At 45.7% G+C, this 21193-nt stretch overlaps 1 protein-coding gene across 1 annotated transcript in view; it reads left to right on the plus strand.

Moving 5' to 3' along the window:
- The first annotated feature begins 52 nt into the window (after positions 1–52).
- The window catches only part of TUBGCP2 (tubulin gamma complex component 2), a 51297-nt gene continuing 30156 nt past the window's right edge, over positions 53–21193 (plus strand). The window contains exons 1-3 of the mRNA XM_085848849.1: positions 53–489; positions 15962–16090; positions 19717–19896. Coding sequence (XP_085704975.1) covers positions 343–489; positions 15962–16090; positions 19717–19896 — 456 coding nt within the window. The 5' untranslated portion in view covers positions 53–342. The remainder of the gene's footprint in view (positions 490–15961; positions 16091–19716; positions 19897–21193) is intronic.

Raw genomic sequence — 21193 nt, forward strand, 5'->3', positions numbered from 1 at the left:
CCGGGGGAGGACAACGACACTTCCGGTATAGACGGATCACTTCCGGTATAGACGGATCACTTCCGGTATAGACGGATCACTTCCGTTGGAGGGAAAATTGATGCAGTGTTTAACGGAATTAATTAATTAATTACTACTCTGAAGGAAATTAATTCCATTTAATCTTCACTGCGTCTTGTTTCATTGAAGATGGAAAAAATTCGAGTCCATTCATTTGATTTGATGCTTTTCTTCAGGATCGTGAAACGCCACCTCAGTATCGATTGACCGTTATTGCTGTTGTTATTATTATTGTTGTTGTTGTTGTTGTTGTCCTGTTTTCGGTGTGGGGGGGGGTGCACCATGAGTGAGTTTCGTGTTCACCATGATGTCAATCAGCTGCTGAGCCTGCTCAAGGTGAACGGCGATGGAGCCGAAGTGTACATTGACCTGCTGCTCAAGAATCGCACACCTTACGTCACCACATCGGTGTCTTCGCATATTGCTAAGGTACGAACGATGAGTCTGTGTCGTGGATTCAAGTGGATTACTTATTAATATTCACCTCACTCGATTCATTGAATACCGACAGTCCATACTCACACTGTTACCGATCTGGCAACCATTTACACACAGACAGCCAGAGTCCCCCGGAGTTCAGTTATTTCGGTAAGTGTGTCTTTATAGTCCGGGTCCCGTCCTTCTGTCTGATGGGAATTTCGTGTGTGCGCTGCGAGTTATTTTTTTCCTTTCTAATGTTTTTATCTACCACACTATTTTTTTAAACGCCTGATATATATATATATATATATATATATATATATATATATATATATATATATATATATATATATATATATATATATATATATATATATATATATATATATATATATATATATATATATATATATGGGCGTATTATGTGATACCGGTCCTGTCTGTCTGTCCGTCCGTTCCTGTCCGCACTCTAACTCCCAAAGTTTTCAACTTTCACACTTCATATTTGGTACATAGGTACAGATTGTGGAGACGGTGTGTCGCGACATACGTTCGTCATCTAAAGTGGTTGCCATGGCAACCAGGATGCTGTTTTCAAATGTAGTATCACAGAATTCTGTATATACCTTCTTGTTCGGGCGTATATTGTGCTCACTTGCGCTCTTGTTACTGATTACAATATACAAATACATATATTGCTTTAAAATTATTTGGATCGGACTTCACTGCAACGCTTTATAAAAAAAATATTAATTATCAGACGAGTCTTTTAAAAATGATAAATGTATAAACAGGCGAGCATTGGGTGGCTTTGACACCAACTCTGGTTATTACATCTACAACAACAACAACAACAACACCGTCCCTGACTCAGCCCGGTCGCCATTGCCCACGTGTTTTTGGCTGAAGGCATGGGCGGAGCCTCCATCGCCTCAGATCCGACTCCACCCCAGAAAGGTGGGAGTTGCCCCGCCCAAGGGCCCTGTCACACCTTGACGTTTTAGCCAGCATTTGCAACGTATAAAAATGTATGTAAAACGTTGGCGTACGCTGAAATTTTGATGTTTTTTTTTTTTTTTTTAAAGTTTTGGGCGTATTCATAACGAGTTGGTCGTATGCATAACATATTAGTAACGGGCACAGAACGTTTCGTTGTGTTATTGATAACTTTTACCAACGAATGCTTAGCCTGTTGTCGGCGTTCACAACCTATGCCCAACGATATAGTTTAACTTACGCATAGCGCGTTGCATGTATCGCCGGCGAACTCGTGGCGTAGCCTGTTAAGAACCTGCCGGACACCGATTTAAATCATAACCGCCTGAGAATTTGAAGTGTCAACATCGCAGTCACACCTTGACGATTTTGCCAGCGTATACCGGCCTATGAAAAATGTGTCTAAAATGCTAGGTGCACATCAAATATGGTATGGGTAAGTTGTGTATACGTTAAGAGTAGGCTGGAAAACAATGAAGTACGCTGTCATATTACGTGGTACGTGTGATACGTCGTGAAATTTCAAGCATGCTGAAAATTTTACGACATACTCGGCGTATGGCTAACACGTTCCACATGCGTTGTCATATGTTCCTGGCACGCTCCGCGATCGTTTACACATGACGGACACATGTTACTTGTAGGTTACTCATAAGTCGAAACACGTCAAGGTAATATTTAACATACCCGCAACCTAATTTTCAACCAATGGGTAACGTCCTTTTAACCTATGAGTAACGTGCATTGAACCTATTTGTAACTTGCCTTGAACCAATGACTGGCGTGCTATGAACCTATGAGTAACGTGCGTTTAACCTATGTGTAGCATGCTTTGAACCTAAGTATAACGTGCTTCTAACCTTTGAGTAACATGCTATGAACCTATGTGTAACGTATCTAAAACACACTGTCGTATGTAGACGAATTAGATTGACGTCTTCCGGACGACCACAGCACTTACTGAACGTGTTTCTAACTTACATCTACCGTGTAATGGCGTATTGGCAGCGTTAAGGGGAATTGGTATATACAAATGGGCTTCACAAGAGGAACCCATCATTGTTCCAGACTCCATGTTGAGTAGATGTCAATGCCAGTAGTATCAGTAGTAGTAATACTATTAGTAGTCGTTGGTGTGCGTGACAGTAGTAATTGTAGTAGTAGCATTGGTAGTAGTAGTATGTCTATGTCAGTAGTAGTTTGTGAGCGTGATGGGGAGGGTGTGGGTGATGATGGATCCTCTTATCGTCCACGAATAGGAGACTACTTTGCACCATTGTTCGATGTTCTTTTCGGCTAATTTTTTTTTCCTCATTCCGACGATGAAATATTTCTTTGTTTTACTTTGTAAATATTAAAAACGACTTTGACAAATGCATAATGTACTAGTAATGAACACAGAACGGTTCGATAACTTTTAGATAAGGTATACCAACGATTGTTTATCGTGTTTTAGTCGTCCACAACCTATGCCCAACGATAGTCTAGCATATGCATAGTGTAATAATTCCCAAGCACGTTACTCATAGGTTATAAATAAGTCACGGGTTCCCTAAACATTACTTTGATGTGTTTCGACGTTTGAGGAACTTTCAAGTAGCGTGTTGCGAAATGTGAACAACGTTCGTGTAGCGTGCTTACAAAACGTTACTCATAGGTTAGAAATAAGTTTCGGGTACGCGAATGTTACCTCTACGTGTTTCAACTTATGAGTAACATACAATTAACGTGTCAACGATCGCATGATGTGCCTACAACTTATGGCCAGCGTAGCGGAACGTGTGAGCCAAACGCCGAGTACGTCGTAAAATTTCAAGCATGCAAAATTTTTTGGAGAACCAAAAAGTACAACGTTTTAAACCAGCGTAATACGACCTATGGTAGTGTTTTTCAATGTACACATAACGTACCCATAACGTATTAGACGTGTGCCAGCGTTTTAGAAAGAATTTTCATAAATCGGCATACGCTGGCGAAATCGTCAAGGTGTGACAGCCCCTTAACGTGGCCTGTCCAATGAGAGACAGCCGGCGGATCGCGCGACGGCGCCTCGTCCAATCTGGAGGCGAGTGGCGAGGAAAGAAACCGCTCCCACCTCAAGAGACTAGAACAGTGATCGTGGCGACTGCTTCGTCTGGTGTTGGTGGCGATTGGCTTCGTCTGCGGTCGTGATTCGAGCCGTCTGGGTCGTGGGTTCGAGTCCCACCGTGGTTGTTTGCATTGGAGCGCTCGAGCTGGGATCCCCGTTCCCGTCCACAGACTCCGAGCTCCACAAATGCGGGTCCGGTGAAAGCGCACGAGGCGGGGAGGTACCCGGCTCGGCCCTGGTCCTCAGCTCGCCTTTCTCTCCTGGGCTGAGGACTGAAAATAGACCCACAGGGTCCATTTCTTTGTGTGTGTGTGTGTGTGTGTGTGTGTGTGTGTGTGTGTGTGTGTGTGTGTGTGTGTGTGTGTGTGTGTGTGTGTGTGTGTGTGTGTGTGTGTGTGTGTGTGTGTGTGTGTGTGTGTGTGTCGCTCCGTCCTGTAAGTAGAAACTGTTCAGTTTTTTTTCATTCCTTGTAAATTGTATTTCGTTTATTCAGATAACTCTGCTCTTTTCGTGACCCCCCCACCCTCCCCAATTTATTGTTATAAATAACCCCCTGTTAAATGTTCCAGTTCGTTGTTCGTGTTTTCTTTCATTGGCCTAGCAAGGTGCGTATTGAGATAATAGTAAGGCCGATCGGGCCGGTAAGTTGTCATTTGGACCGACGGATCTTGGTAATCCCTGCTCGGTTTACACCCGGATCGGGCTTGGTAAATGGTCCGTTCCGCCAAAGGTCCGTTGAGGGTTGATGTATTCCCCGGTAGTTGGACGACGTGGGTACTTAGGTATATTGAAATTAGGCAATTAACCCTACCCCACGCCGTCGAAATATTGGCGACCACGATCCACTAAGGGACCCGTGAACTCTCAGACTTATCCAAGATTCATGACCTAAATTCCGAGTGTTCGGTGGGAGACGACTCTACTGCTCCACCTCGTAGTCGTTTATCGCCGCTGAACTCCGGCCCACACAATACTACCTTTAATTATTTATTTATTGTAACTAATGTACTCGATGGACAGGGGAGAAGGCTCTGAAGTGAGAACAACAGGTTTAATTCAGACACGGGCAAAACACAGCCTTGGAGTTCACCGCAGGGCAAAGAAGAATTTTGTCTCTCAAGGGACACTGGATACCATTGACCAGAGTCGCAGGGCCAGGCTGAATGGCAGAGCTGAGCTGTTCAGGGAGCTGAGGCGTAAAACTGTACGTGCACTGAGGGTGGACAAGGAGGCCTATGTGCGAGGAATCTGTGAGGGGGTAGAGCATCACCTGTGGACAGGTGATTCTCGTCCCGCTTACAGGGGAATTCGCGCATTACGTTCATCCAAGCCCATCCCTCGGAGCACTGCAGTTCGAGCAGAGAGTGGTAGGCTCTGACAGAGGAGTCTGGAAGGCTGAAGGCCCGCTGGGCCGGTTACTTTGAGCGGTTGTACCAGGCTGATCCCCCAGCTGTCGAGTTGGACGTCAAGGGTGTTACAATCCCTGTTGCTGACCCTCGAATCCAACTGTGGTCCACCATCTCTTGTGGAATCACGCGCTGCGGTGAACCACTTGAAACGGGGCAAAGCTCCAGGGATCTGTGGCATCCATGCTGAACTTCTCAAGGCTGGTGGAAATGCTGCACTCGCGTCGTTGCATGCAGTTTTGTGCTCTGCCTGGAACACAGGCATCATCCCAACTGACTGGAAGAGGGGCCTTGTTGTCCCTCTCTGGAAAGGGAAGGGTGATCGCCAAGACTGCAACAACTACCGAGGGTGACGCTGCTCTCAGTGCCGGGCAAGGTCTTTGCTCGGATAATTCTTGATAGGGTTCGCCACCATCTGCTTGAGCACCAGCGTCCAGAGCAGTCAGGCTTTACACCAAAGAGGTCAACGATTGACCGTATCCTTGCTCTTCGTGTCCTCACTGAACGCAGACGAGAGTTTCGACAGGGGGCTGCTTGCAGCCTATGTTGATCTCTGTAAAGCGTTCGATTCAGTGAATCGGGATGTCCTCTGGAGGATTCTTGGTCTTCGTGGGGTGCCACCGAAACTGATCGATCTGATGTCTGAACTCTACTCTGGTACTGAGAGTGCTGTGAAGTGTGGTGGTACCGCCTCTGACTTATTTCCAGTTGTTACTGGAGTTCGTCAGGGATGTGTACTTGCCCCCCACACTTTTCAGCACTTGTATGGACTGGATTTTGGGAGGATGTCGGAGAGATCAAGTTGCGGTGCATCGTTTGGCAATGTCAAGATCTCGGACCTTGATTTTGCAGATGATGCAGTCATCTTTGGAGACTTTAGACATCCTCTTGGGGGCCCTCGAGGTGCTGAATGAGGAGTCGGAGCCGTTGGGATTACGGATTTCTTGGGTCAAAACAAAGATCCAGGCTTTCGGTGACATCTTGGATGCTGCTGTCCTGTCTGTGTCTGTTTGTGGTGAGGATGTTGAGGTCGTGGATAGATTCACTTACCTTGGCAGTGATATTCATGTCTCCGCAGGTTGTGAGCCGGAGGTCAATAGACGTCTGGGTCGGGCCTGGGGAGTCATGGATTCACTGGATCATGGGGTGTGGCGCTGCCGGTACCTGTGCGGGAGGACGAAAGTCCGAGTCTTCAGGTCCTTGGTACTTCCAGTCTTGCTCTATGGGTGCGAGACTTGGACTTTGACCAAGGATCTGAGACGGAGACTTAATTCCTTTGGTACCAGGTCTCTTCGGAGAATCCTTGGCTATCGCTGGTCGGATTTTGTGTCCAACGAGCGGTTGCTGAGAGAGACTCGGATGAGATTTGTTACCTGCATAGTCCGTGAGCGTCAGCTGCGGCTGTATGGACATGTGGCTCGCTTTCCTGACGCTGATCCTGCTCACCAGATTCTCTCAGCGAGGGAGTCTCATGAGTGGAGGAGGCCAGTGGGCCGACCACGTGCCTCATGGCTGCAGCAGGTTGACCATCATCTCAAGGAGATGGGGATGGGCCTGGCATCTGCCTGGGGGATGGCCAGACGGAGGCCCCCGGAGTACCGGCGGAAAGTGGACGCAGCGACGCGCTGTTCTGGCACATGCTCCCATACCTGACCTGACGCCGTCGAAATATTGGCGACCACGATCCACTAAGGGACCCGTGAACTCTCAGACTTATCCAAGATTCATGACCTAAATTCCGAGTGTTCGGTGGGAGACGACTCTACTGCTCCACCTCGTAGTCGTTTATCGCCGCTGAACTCCGGCCCACACAATACTACCTTTAATTATTTATTTATTGTAACTAATGTACTCGATGGACAGGGGAGAAGGCTCTGAAGTGAGAACAACAGGTTTAATTCAGACACGGGCAAAACACAGCACAGCATCGGAACATGGGCACAACACAGCACAAACAGCACAGCACCAGAACATGGGCGGGTCACATGACTCTGCTTAACCATACCCCGGTGCACCCATGTGTGCATGTATTACCATAAACTACTGATACATCTCATTTATATACACTTTACGATCTCCACTACCTACATATGCCTGGCTTAATGGTTAGGGGTGGTGGGCTTTGGATCCTTGGGACGTGAGTTCAAATCCTGCTCAGCTGTTGAATTAATACCAAGTGGGGTTAACTCGGCCTGTCATCCTTCCGTGGTCGGCAAAATGAGTGCCATCATGCTGGTATCCTGTGTCGGAGTGGCGACCCGTCCAGGATTGAACCCAATAGCCAAGGAGACTGCTTAGGCAGCACCAACGCTCTGCACAGAGTATGGTCCCAATCTCCTCATCCTCCTCCTCCTCCCACCAACATACTACCTTGAATTATTTATTCTTGTACACTTTACTATCTCCACTACATACATACTACCTTGTATTCCTTATTTCCGCCGCCACCGAAGTTGAAGGAGGTTATGTTTTCACTCCTTTCTGTCTGTTTGTTTGTTTGTTTGCAGGATATCTCAAAAGAGTTGTGGACGGATTCGGATGAAATTTTGTAGACAGGTTGGGTGTGTGTGTGAGACAAGGACGAACTGATTATATTTTGGTGAAGATCCGAATCCAGATCCGGATACAAAAATTATTTAACTTTTTAAGTGATTCTGCACCATTGAGAGATAGGGCCAAAAACTCTCAACAACACGATATTTGAAAAATGTATTGGGCCGGATATGTTGTTGTGAATCAGGCATTGCATGGTGGAGGTATGCACACTACCGAGTATCTCCACTACCTCCATACTACGTTGAATTATTTATTTATATGTCATGTCAAGTCATTGTAGGACAGGAGGGCGTATGCCTCATGTAGTCCTATCTTCGGTAGAACAGTAGCTGGTCTGGACTTTTCTTAAAGCAGTCAGTCGTCATTGCTTGGACGGTGTCCTCAGAAAGTCCATTCCAAACATTGACCAGCCGGTGGGTAAAGAAAGCCGCTCTTATCCTCCAGCACGTCGAAGGCTTTACCAACTTCCAGCAGTGTCCGTGAAGGCAACTCTCCGTACATCGAGCCAGTGGTTCTTCAAACGAAACGTTAAGTTCACCACGCAGAATTCTCTAAAGCATGATCAAATCACCTCTTAGCAATCTATATTGTAGTGGAAACAGATCCAGATTTGCAAGGCGATGCTCATAAGAAAAGCTCATAAATGCTTGCCCCTGTCCCATGTGTGTTGCACAGCATTGCATTTTCTCCAGCAGGTTGCAATCCTGTTTCAGAAAGGGCTTCCATCGTGGTATACAATACTCCAGATGCAGTCTATCATTGTTTGCAGAGGCCATCTGGAAAATTGCAGAAGTAATAGAAACAAAGGAGTGTTGAAAGCAATGCATCACAGAGCATGCTCTGTTTGCTGCCACATGAGTCTGCTTTGAGGCTGACACTGTGCACATCGTCCAAATTTCAAGGTCGGTTGTACTATCAATCGTCACAAGGTCCACTCCACCCAAGCGGTATTGCACTGTGGAGGGGACCTGTCTGAGGCACATACCCCACATTTGGTCGGATTCACTTTCATTAGCCACAGTTGCGCGTCCACTCTTCAACCTTGTGTAGGTTAGCCTGCAATGCTGGGTTGGTGTTGTGTTCCGTTATGTTACGCCAAAGCTTGAGATCATCCCCAAACAGCAGCGATTGACAGCTGAAACAATCAACCAAGTCTTCAATGTATATCAGAAACAACAAAAACCCCGCCCGCCAAAACTCTCGTCTACCAAAACTCTCGCCTGCGTTCGGTGAGGAGCTGAAGAGCAAGGACACAGTCAATCATTGACCTCTTTGGTGTAAAGCCTGACTGCTCTGGATGCCTTGTTCAAGCAGATGGTGGCAAACCCTATCAATAATTATTGGAGAAACAAACCATGCCCGGCACTGAGAGCAGCGTCACCCCTCGATAGTTGAGAGAGCAGCGTCACTTCAATGTATATCAGAAAGAAATATCCAAGCACAGAGCCTTGAGGTGCTCCACTGTGAACCTTGGCCCAGAGTGAGTGAACCATTTACCAACACTCATTGATGGCGTCCAGTCAGGAAGTTAGTTAGCCAAGTCAAAAGTGGAGGCCGCAGGCCCCAGGCTTCGAGTTTCCCAACAAGACATCTGTGTGGGACGGTGTCGAAAGCCTTGCTGAAGTCAACATAAATGACATAAACAGATTTACGCTTGTGCACTGCAATGGTCCAGCTATCATGTCCCGATAGTAGGTTGGTGAGGCACGAGCGATGTTGGCGGAAGCAGTGTTGCTCCTGGGCAAGAAGGTGCTGCCCTTCCAGGTGCACCATGAGTTATTGCTTTAACAAGCACTCAAATATCTTGCACACCACCGAGGTAAGGCTGACTGGTCGATAATTTGCCGGATCCTGTTTATCACCCTTTTTGAAGATGGGCGATATGTGCGCTTCCTTCCAATACCTCGGGAGACTCCCACTGGAAAACGAAGTTGAACACCCAACACACCGGCGACGCCAACTCAGCTACCAGTTCCTTTAGAGCTTTGGAGTGCAGACCGTCGTACCCAGGGAATTTGTTGGGTTCAAGAGAATGCAACTGTTTTGCAAATCTACATTCTGTGATGAGGACTGTTTGCAGAGTGTGATCAATTTTTGCCCTCCTGTGGCAGAAAGGAAGACCAGGAATGGGACCTCAATGTTCCTGTGCAAACACTGTGGAATAATGATTTGCAAGGCATTGGGCTTTCTCGATGTTCATCAGGAGTGAGGTTCCTGTCTCATCAAGCATACCTACCCCCTCTCACAGCTATATTTACCACATAAGGCATCGGGTTTCTTTATTTTCTTTAAATATCTGCCAGTCGGGGCCTCCAACTGGCAGAGGCCATTCCCAAGGCAGATGCCTGGTCCATCCCCATCTCCTTGAGATGCTGATGAACCTGCTGCAAGCACGAGGCACATGGTCAGCTCCTTGGCATCCAGCACTCATGAGGCTCCCTGGCTTAGAGAAGCTGGTGAGCAGGATCAGCGTCAGGAAAAGGAGCCGCATGTCCATACAGCTGCAGCTAACGCTCATGGACTATGCAGGAAACAAATCTCATTTGAGTCTCAGCAACCACTCGTTGGACACAAAGTCCGACCAGCGATGGCCACAGATTCTCCGAAAAGACCTGGAATCAAAAAGTCATCATCTGCGAGATCAAGGTCAGAGATCATGACATTCTCAAACGATACACTGCAGCTTGATCTCTCCAACATCCTCCGCAGAATCCAGTCCACAAAGCGCTTAAAGGTGTGGTGGCCAGTCTACACCCCTGACAAACTCCAGCAACAACTGGAAAGAAGTCTGAGATGGTATCACCACATCTCACAGCACTCTCAGTACCAGAGTATCGTATCAGACATCAGACATCAGAGTATCAGACATCAGATAGATCAGTTTTGGTGGCATCCCACGAAGACCAAGAATCCTCCAGAGGACATCCCGATTCACTGAATAAAACGCTTTACAGAGATTAACATAAGCTGCAAGCAGCCCCTGCCAAAACTCTCGTCTGCGTTCGGTGAGGAGCCGAAGAGTAAGGATACGGTCAATCGTTGACCTCTTTGGTGTGAAGCCTGACTGTTCTGGACACTGGTGCTCAAGCAGATGGTGGCGAATCCTATCAAGAATTTTCCGAGCAAAGACCTTGCCCAGCATTGAGGGCAACGTCACCCCTCGGTCGTTGTTGCAGTCCTGGCGATCGCCCTTCCCTTTCCAGAGACAACAAGGCCCCTCTTCCAGTCAGTTAGGTTGATGTCTGTGTTCCAGGCAGAGTACAGAACTGCATGCAGTGACTCAAGTACAGCATTTCCACCAGCCTTGAAGTTCAGCATGGATGCCACAGATCCCAGGAGCTTTACCCCATTTCAACCGGTTCACCGCAGCCTGTGTTTCCCCAAACATAGGTGGATCATAGTTGATTGGAGGGTCCACAATAGGAATAGTAACACTCCTGACATCCAACTCGACAATTGGTGGATCAGCTTAGTATAGCCACTCAAAGTAACCGGCCCAGCGGGCCTTCAATTCGGACTCATCTGTCAAGAGCCCACCACCCTCCACTCGAATCGCAGTGCTCCGAGGAATGGGCTTGGAGGAACGCAATATGCAAATTCCTCTGTAAGCAGGATGAGAATCACTTGACCATAGGTGATGCTCTACATTCTTCCAGATTCTGTGCACATAGGCCTCCTCATCCACCCTTAGCGCACTGCAGTTTTATGCCTTAGCTCCCTGAACAGCTCAGCTCTGCCATTAAGCACGGCCTTGCAACTCCCTTCAATGGTATCCAGTGTCCCTTGAGAAACAAAATTCTTCTTCGCCCCATGGTAAGTTCCAAGACATCCACCAGCAACATCAAGGGCGGTGGTTTTTGAAGGTACTCCACAACTCTTCAGGATTCCCAAAAGCACCCAGACCCCCAAAATCCCCACCCAGCCTGTTCGCAAACTCCTCCACTTCTCTCTCAATCATTGAGCTTGCCAATACCCAGCCTAGGCTGTGATGTTACCGTTCTCCCACATTTAAGCTGCAACTTCAGAGTTGCCCCAACAAGCCTGTGGTCAGTATTGAGGACCTGAGCACTCCACTAGACCCTGCAGTTCTGGATCATCCTACAGCTACCATCAACGAGCACATGGTCAATCTCCTTTACCACACCACCAGCGATGGAATACTCATCCAGCATCCAGCGACAAGTCTGTGAGCACTGAAACCATGAATCAGCCACCCTGAGACCATGACTTCTTGCAAAGTCAAGGAACTTAGTGCTGTTCTGGTTCACAGTTCCAGACCCACGGGGACAAACTCATGTCTCATAACCATCCCTATCAGTTCCAGTCGATACATTGAAATCCCCCAAGACAAGAAGAGCATCTCGCCTGAGACACTGATCAACCACAGATTTGAGCGTGGCATGGAATGCGTCCTTCACGGTGAGATCACTCGCCTCTGTCTGAGCATATCCAGAGACCAGGGAATCGACAACCAAGGAGTGACAAATCCTCAGTCTCATAATATGCTCGTTAACCAGCATTACCCCAATTATCATTGGACACAGCCACAGCGATTCCTTTGGCATGGTAACCATCAGAGCGACCAGACCAATAGTAGGTATAACTACCTGCCATGATCTCGCTACTATCCAGTCTCCGAACCTCAGAGAGTGCTGCAATAACTATGTTCAAATGCTTGAGCTCAGATGACAAGAGAGACAGGTGATAATCCTCTCTTGGAGATCGGACATTCCAGGCATCCAACCGAAGGGACTCCCTCAGGTTAACCCAAGGTACCGCCGTCTGGTAGACGACACCTCAGCACCACTCCGCCACACACCACCGCAATCTGACCCTGGAGGTTTACCCTTTGGTTTCCTCCTTTCATCACAGAATGGGGGTCCCGAAGACTTTGCTCCGATCCCGTCATCCTGTGAGCTGCCGTACAAAGTGCAGCAGCGCATGGGGTACTCCAACAGACTGGGTTTTCAAATTTCCTTACATTTGTGGGTTTTGCAGAATGAAGTGTTTTACGGTGGCCAGAGTGCAAATCCTGCCACCAACGTCTTCAAAAATAAAAATAATAAGTAACCCAACTGCAGGAGGACGTCCGCAGACACAGTTGAGCACTAGGAATGGATGGCTGTTGGCTCACAAGGAACTCCTCCACCCTTTGTTCCAGAGCTAAAAAAAAGTCCTCAATTTTTTTTGTCCCATTTTAAGGTGTGCTTGGGGGCTGTGTCCTTGATGAGGACTTGCATTATTGTTGTTTTAATTTTTATACAAAATCGAGGCTCATGGAATGGAAGACCAAGAAGGAACGCAAAGAAGGAAAGAGAAAATATGGAGTCGTCAGGAGGAACCTGGATAGGATACGGGTTTTAGCCGCTACTCCACTAGCCTCAGACTCATCCAGGCGCAGCTAAGTGAGCCTTCCAGAAAAAAAAAATCTGCAAGAATTCACTTCTCCTTCGAGAGAAAGAAAACGAAAGAGAGGAATAGCGAGGAAAAGAGATGCAAGAATTAGAATGAATGAAGAGAACTGTGAAAGAAGTGTGAAAGGAACAAAGAACAAAGATGTCGGGAGGAACCTGGGCAGACAGATTTCAGCAGTTACTCCCCAGGCTCAAATGCAGCAACATGTACAAGTAACAGGGTTAAAACAAAAAGCAACAATATGAAATTGGGGCAACAGTTGGACACAATATGCAAAGGAAAGCGTGAACAGGAAAAGAGTGGAGAGGGAGGGAGGGCAGGGAAGGAAAGACATGAGCCTGTAATTACGAGTATTCGGTTAGGTGGGGTGAATGGGTGTAAAAAAAACAAGATTACATGTTTCTGTGATATTTATTTTAAATATAGCTTGTATTGATAACATTAGTACTTGGTTTTTCAAACCCGTGGGGTCGCCGAGCAAATTTCATGGGGTCGTGGGTGTCCGCTTGCAGAGAAAAAAAATTGTCTATTTTCGATCAGTGTTCGCTTTTACGGGATGTAATATAAACGGTTCGTTCAAAATATGGGAACCAGCGCAACATGACGCTTGGAATGGGATCCAGCCGATGCGCGGGCTCGCTGAAGGGCGGTTCATTTTGGCGGGAAATTAGTGGTTTGATCCACGGCCTCTCAGACTCAGACTCTGACTCAATCATTAACGTCTATTCACGTCTCCACGTACAACTCAAGACCTTATTTGTGATGGCAGCACCGGCCACCAGCAAATCTCGAGAACATTCTTACCAGGATAAATTTCTGGACCTTGGATTTTACTACGTGGTGGATAAAAGTGGGGCACAGAGGCCTCAGTGTGTGATTTGTTTCGAAGTGCTTTCTGCGGAGTCGATGAAACAAAATAAGTTGCAGAGGCATTTGACTACAAAACATGTGCCTTATCAGGATAAGGAGAGAGCGTTCTTTGAGAGGAAACTTCTTGCACTCAAGAATACGCATCTTGACAGAGAGGGTACATGCCATCAGACCAATTCTCAGGCATTAGAGGCCTCGTATCGAGTGTCGCTCCATGTTGCCAAGACTAAAAAGCCTCACTCCATTGCAGAAGAACTTGTGCTGCCATATACAAAGGACATGGTATCTCTGATGGTTGGGGAGGAAGTGGCGAAGAAACTGGCAGTTATTCCCCTCTCTGACAACACCATCCAACACAGAATTGAAGATATGAGTCTGGACGTAACGGCTCAGGTCGTACAGAAGATCAAGGAATCGCCGTGGCACGCCATACAGTTGGACGAGTCCACTGATATTGCATCGTATGCGCAACTCATCGTCTGGGTCCGCTTCATCAAGGCTGATAACTTTGTCGATGAGCCTCTGCTCATCAAACCATTGGAGGCCACCACCAAAGGCGAGGACATTTTTGGGAACGTAGAGCAGTTTTATTGTGACCATGATCTGGACTTCGGAAAGTTGCTCGGTTCTACAACAGACGGTGCGCCAGCAATGTTAGGGGTGCGTTCTGGATTCAAGGCTAAATTGCTTGAGGTGGCTCCTCAGACCTCCATGGTACACTGCATGATTCACCGAGAAGCACTCGCCTCTCGTACTTTGCCAGAAACCTTGCAGAGCGTGCTGTCAGAAGTCGTAAAAATGGTGAATCACATCAAATTGAGCGCCCTCAACACTAGGTTATTCAGGCTATTCTGCCAGGAGATGGACGCCGACCATAAGAATTTACTATTCTACACTCAAGTCAGATGGTTATCTTGAGGAAACCTTCTTCTGCATGTTTACTACCTCAAAGATGAACTGAAGGAGTTCCTCCGCACACAAGGGAAAACAGCATGGGTAGCGTAGCTTGAGTCGGACTCTTGGCTGTCAGAACTGTGCTATCTCGTTGACATCATTTTTGAACGTCTCAATGTCCTCAAATGCTCCCTCCAAGGCAAAGACGCCAACCTCATGATTTTTCACGACAAAATGAGCGGATTTCTGGCGACTCTAAAATTACTTGCAGACAAAGCAGCTGTTAAGCGCTTCAGCCTTTTCCCCCATCTGGTGGAGCATCTAACGACCTGCCAGTACGATGATACTGAGCTCGACAGTCTTTCTGGGGAGATAGCACGTCACCTTCGGTCGCTCATTGAACAGTTCGAGCACTATTTCCCTGAGCTGGATGTGCAGTCCTTTTCTGTGGTTCGGGACCCTTTCACGGCTCCACTGGACTCGATTGCTGATGAAGATGATACAGCACAGGAAGAGCTTGTACAGCTCCAGCAGGATTCAGGAGTTCAGGCTCTTGCGTGGACAAATTCGTTGTCAACATTCTGGTGCAAAATGCTGCCGTCGTACCCGACCCTGTCACGGCGCGCCATTAAGGTTCTCATGCCATATCCTTCATCATACTTTTGTGAGCAGTCATTCTCCACCATGGTGGTGATTAAAACAGAGTACAGAAATCGCCTAGAAATGGAGCGTGATATGATCCTGGCATTGTCATCAACTTCTCCACGAATAGAGAAGTTGGTTTCTGAAAAACAGGCTCATCCTTCTCACTGATATATCTTAATGTCATTCGGACTAAACTTCTGAAACATTCAACTGTAGTATTTGGATACTGTCGGCTATTCTACGTTTACTCGTCTATGAAAACATGGCGATGGTGAATAAAGTAAACAGTAAATGTTCTTGTGTCATATGAAATCTTATCTTGTATATTATGAATTGGGTTTTGAATCTTTTGGGTCGCGCGATGTAGAGGGGTTCTGAAATTGGGTCGCCACTAAAAAAAAGTTTGAAAACTACTGCATTAGTAGAATGGTTTTACAATAAGGTGAAGAAAGACTGATTACTTGGACTGTATATTCTTCCATTTAATAATTGTTTTACAGAAAGACTGAATTCATGCAGAAGTACAGCATAAAGAACATATGGTTTAAAAAAACAAAAAATAGACAATTGTCCAAAATACGTCACAAACAATGCTTTGGTTGTCTTGCAGGTGAAGATTTCAGAGTTCAGCTCGACACCACGAGAGTTTCTGAAGAAATACGAGGAACTGAAATCTCGCAATGTTAGGCATTTGGATTCTGTTGTTTACCTCCTCTCCAAGGTCATTGAAGACAAACAGGTATGGAGCAGTGTGTAATTGATGTTTGTGAGTTGCTCACTTTTTGTGTGTGATAGATATAGGCTTTTAGCCAGAAATTGAAATTGTGGTTCTGTAATTTGGTTAGCATCCTGGGAAGTCCCAACCCACCAACACCCTCATCCAACCTATCAACACCCTCATCCAACCTATCAACACCCTCATCCAACCTATCAACACCAACACTCTTACCCCCCTCCCACCCTCACCCACCCCCTGTCCAACAACCCCTCCACCCTTCCGACATGTACACATATAACAGTCAGTTACCAGCTGACACTCCTCAAGAACAGTACCAAAGACTACATATCTCTTGTAAATAGTTTTTTTAGTGTTTGTGCGTTTGTAAATTATTCTTTCATTACATGGCTGAACTGTAGCACCTCGAGACCCCAAATGTTGGGTGGAGGTAATTCAGAATATGGGCAAGGTTTTAAGCTGCCACACTTTTGCCTTGACGTCCGTTTTGAGGCAACCAAAGTGTATATTGGGATGAGGTCCACTATAAAGTGTATCTTGGGATGCCGGTCAGGCAGTGCTGCTGCCGGCCTGCAGGCAAAAGGTAACCACCATGAGGCCAATAACTCCATAGCTTTTGAATGTCCAACACACCCTGAAACCACCGCTGGGAAAAGTTCACCCAGCCGGTTAGCACCGGGTAGCCCCTGCTGGTGAAATATAATTTCTTGATAAAATGTTCATTTTGTTACAGCTTGGTGTGCAGAAATATGGTTGTACCTCAACTACAGTTAAATTCTGCACAAAAAGCTAATAGTTTGTGTGGTTGGTCTCAAAAGCCATCGCAGGCATTCAAGTTGACAAGAGAACGACGAAGGAAAATGCACGGTTTTCAAGTATTCACTGTCGACAGCCATAATTTTGCCACTCTACTGAAATATCATATTTAACGAGCACCAGTACGTGGATGAACAACCAATCAGGAACAACTGAAAAAGGCAATAAAGTTTGTGTTCATTTGTGATCAGCATCCATAACATGAACAAAATGGCAAAGTAGGGGTTTCACAGAGAGATGGAGTTCAGGAAATAGGTGTTGAAATTTCTGGTAAACTTGAAGGACCGGGTCTTGTTTGAACATGATGAACCGGGCTGATGAACCGAGAAAACGAGAATAGAATCGGTTAAAAAACCCGATCGTATTTTCATTTGAAATTTAATTTGGAGTTGCACTCGGCGAGCGTTCAGTCACTCATGATTTGTACTTCGTCAGAAACCAATGTGTGTCCAAACGTCGGTGCAAGATCAGAACCATCATCGATGATGCCGACCACATCCCAATTTTGGGCCGATGCATACTGTCCGAGTCTGCAGTTAATATGGCTCCCATTGAGATTCGTGATTCGATCCATTTAGGTTAATCAGAGCATGTTCAACTTTATAACCGGATTTCAATTTGAGTTAGGGGTGGGGAGAGGGAGAGGGTGGGAGTGGTGGTGGGGAAAGGGGTCGTGGGAGGAAGTAAAGTTTACATTTGGCCCATCGTCAATAATTAATTTCAGAATTCTGAAACGCAGAATTGCCCATCAAATGCGAGACGATGGCTGCCGGGTTTCTTGCTCATGATGTGGACTGTAGACAGAAAGAAGGAAACCAAAGGTACAGAGATGGGTCTGAGGCAAAGACGTACAGTAGTATGGCACTTGTCCTGTTTCAAATTGAAACAAGTTAAAGTTTGAATATCGATTGGACATTTCTCGAACCGTAAACTATTTCACATTTGAGATTGCAGAGAACTCTTGGTTTGAGAATGTTCGGTCTGCTACAAAGAAGTCATTTCCGTCTGCCATGACTGGCTGATTGATGTACAATGTGATTTATTTCAATGCCTTTAGTAGTTTTATGTCTTCATGTATGTATGTACGTATTATTGCACTGTACTTGCTTTATATTTACTTTAATAACTTCACTACACTATGTTTTTTTTAATTCTCCTTAAATGACTATTTACATTGTTTTACCTATTAATGTGTTATGTATGTTTGTTTCAATCAAATTCTCGTATGTTCTGGTTTGAGAACGGGCTCCAGAACACATAACTGGTTCTCAAACCGGGAGTTGTCTGAATTGAAATGTCTCGGTTGCATTTAAATTCTCAAATGAAAGTTTGAGTTTATACTTTTCAAAAAGCCAACTCAGATATTAGGGATTATTGGAATTCTTTAATTTGAAGAAACAAGATTAAAAACAAGGACAAATGTGTCCAAGAGCCGCGTCCTAAAGGTTTTGTCTTCACCAGAAGAGGAAGAAGAAGAAAAAGAAAAAAAACCCCGATATTTCGTCATGTGCCTTGATTGAGCCAATAGCGAGACCCGTCATGGACGATCGTCGTTCATGACGAGAAAATAGTGTATTTACGAAATTACAATACATTAAATGGAATCATCTTTAAATAGTAACGTGAACTTTTCGAAACTTTAAAGCAAATGTCCAAATATATTTAAAAGTTCATGATAGACGCTCTCAAAAGGCACCCTCAATGTGAGGATGTGTACAGGTGTTTAGTATTTAAGGGGATCCGGATCCTGTATATAAAAGAGCCGCGTCCTTAAGGTTTTGTCTTCACAAGAAGAAGAAGAAGAAGAAGAACAACGCGGAGCCCTTTTAGAGCCACGTCTCGCTTCGTGAGACGTGGCTAAAAAAAATTTTGCATTAATTTTACAAGTGGCTCACTTTACACTAGTTCTCCCATTCTTCCAAAACAACAGGGAAGTGAGGAATGACACCTAAATCATACTAAAATATGTACGCAATTTGCTGTCTGTCTGTCTGTCTGTCTGTCTGACGATGATCCATTCAGTAGTTACTTATCCAATCTCAAACAAACTTTTCACCACCCTCCCCCCTCACCCCCAAGGGGTTTTTCAGACTTGGACAAACGCTGTGTTAACGTGTATAAATAGGTTATCGTGGTGTTTCTTGGAGCACCCTTACGAGAAGTTAAAAAAAAAAAAGATTATAAACCGCAAACACATATGATTGCCTTTTCAAACAGTCGCTACTACCATTTGACACGAAACTGAAAGGGAGGAAGCCCGACGTTCTTGAGGCATTATATGCTTATCACACCCCTTCCCCACAGACTAACGGACCCGAGCCTCTCTACTGTAATCTATATACCCCAGAGTGGATAATAACACCGCGACACTTCCTGCTGCTCCCGCAGGAAGCGGGTGTACTCGTGTAAATGAATCGCTCCAAGTTGGTCATTATGCAGCATCAGATATTTGATTCCATCCTTACCTGCAACAAGGTAACTGTTTATGAAACGGATAAAATAAAGGATAGATGATCAGGATTATTTATTTTTTTACAATCCGCAAACATCGTATGCTCGTTCTATAAACCTCTTTGTGTTCTGTTTTCAGTTTGCAAACGTGCTCACTGGCCTTCATGGAGGGGGAATTTTGCTTGTACATTCGTCACATTATTACATCTTCATTTTGGCTGACTCATCTGCCATAGATATGGACGAAGGATAAGAATTCTGAATTGCATTCATTGTCACATAGTGAATCTCATTCTGCCATTATAGCTTATCTGGGCCATCTGAATGTAAAATATATGATTTTCTGCTTGTGTGACCTGCAGACACGTCGCTACTTGCAGCAGAACCAGGTGGAACGTGCAGTTCTTGACGTACCGGTCACCACACAGCTTTCAGCTGCAACGCTGCCTCCGAGCACGACTAAAATGTCTCCAAAAGAGCTGGAAGAGTTACGGCGGCAGCTGGGCAACATCGCCGTCAACAGCAATACCGCAGAACAGCAGGTTCCAAACCATTTTCAGTGGTTATTTGTTTGCCTTATGGTTGTGGTTTTATCTCTTTACCATGTTTACATTGGTGGAGATTGGTTTTTAGTAAAGTGACTGTTTGTGCTTGGGATCATAAAAACAAGTACAAGTAGATTTAATTTCACGTGAACATTTCTTGGAATTGCTGTATTTTTCGGAGTATAGTCAATACTTTTTTTTCCACTCTCTTGGGAATCCGGGCCTTGACTTGTACTCAGATCGACGTGTCTGTGGTTTAATACATTGAAATGCATAAATGCATTTTTTTTTTATTTTTTTTTTGCAAAGTCATATTTTCTGAAATAAGTTGTATAATCCTTAATTTAAACTGCATCACAGAAATCATTGCGGGGGACGTTTGCCGATTGGGTGAGCAATTAAACGTTAATCCGCTAACTGATGAACGCATTCAATTATCCAATCAATAATGAGCATGCACTCACCGATTACATTTGATTCATCCCTTTCAATCCTAATCCTATTAGTGCGGTATTGGCACACGCACTGGGCCGCCGGCCACGGATAACTCCGCGGCCCGACGAGTTGTCAAGCAGCCACGGACACCAGCGAAAGCAATTACACTGAGCAGGTAGCGAGTAGTGTAAAATCCTGCATCATGCTGGGGAGACGGCGACACGAGTCCCCGCCTGGCCCCTCACACGCCCAGCAGTGAGGGGGCGCCCCCCGCTCCCTCCTTCGTGTCAAACGTTCTATTATACAGTGCATATTGTATTGCGTATGCCGTATGTGAGATGTCCTTTGTACTGGACGGCAAGTGGAAGAAGCGTACTTTATTTTGGACTTTTGAAACGTTGTCCTGCATGAAGAATGTGGAAGTGCAGGGAAGGAAGAATGGAGGAGGGTAATCCGATCGGCACAAAGGACCAATCGTCTCTAATGGCGAGGGACGAATGAACAGATAGTGAACTAGAAGGGCACTCGGTGGAGCCTATACCTCCGCCACCTCATGCCTGATCCACGAGGACATATCGGGCCCCAAGACATTTTTGAAGTATCATACTACACAGTACTAGATCGTTTTTGGCCTTATCTCTCAATGGTGAAGAATTACCTTAAAATTTTAATAATTCTCGTATCCAGATGCGGATTCAGATCTTCACCAAGATCGAATCAATTCGTCCTTGCTACATCCCCAACCTGTCCACCAAGTTTCGTCCGAGTCCGTCTACAGCTTTTTGAGATATCGTGCTTCATATTATTTTCAGCCCTATCTCTCAATGGTGAAGAATCACTAAAAAAAATTCTCGTAGTC

Source organism: Eptatretus burgeri, chromosome 12, assembly GCF_056783735.1.
Source record: "Eptatretus burgeri isolate ZD-2024b chromosome 12, Ebu_testis_v1, whole genome shotgun sequence".
NCBI lineage: Eukaryota > Metazoa > Chordata > Myxini > Myxiniformes > Myxinidae > Eptatretus > Eptatretus burgeri.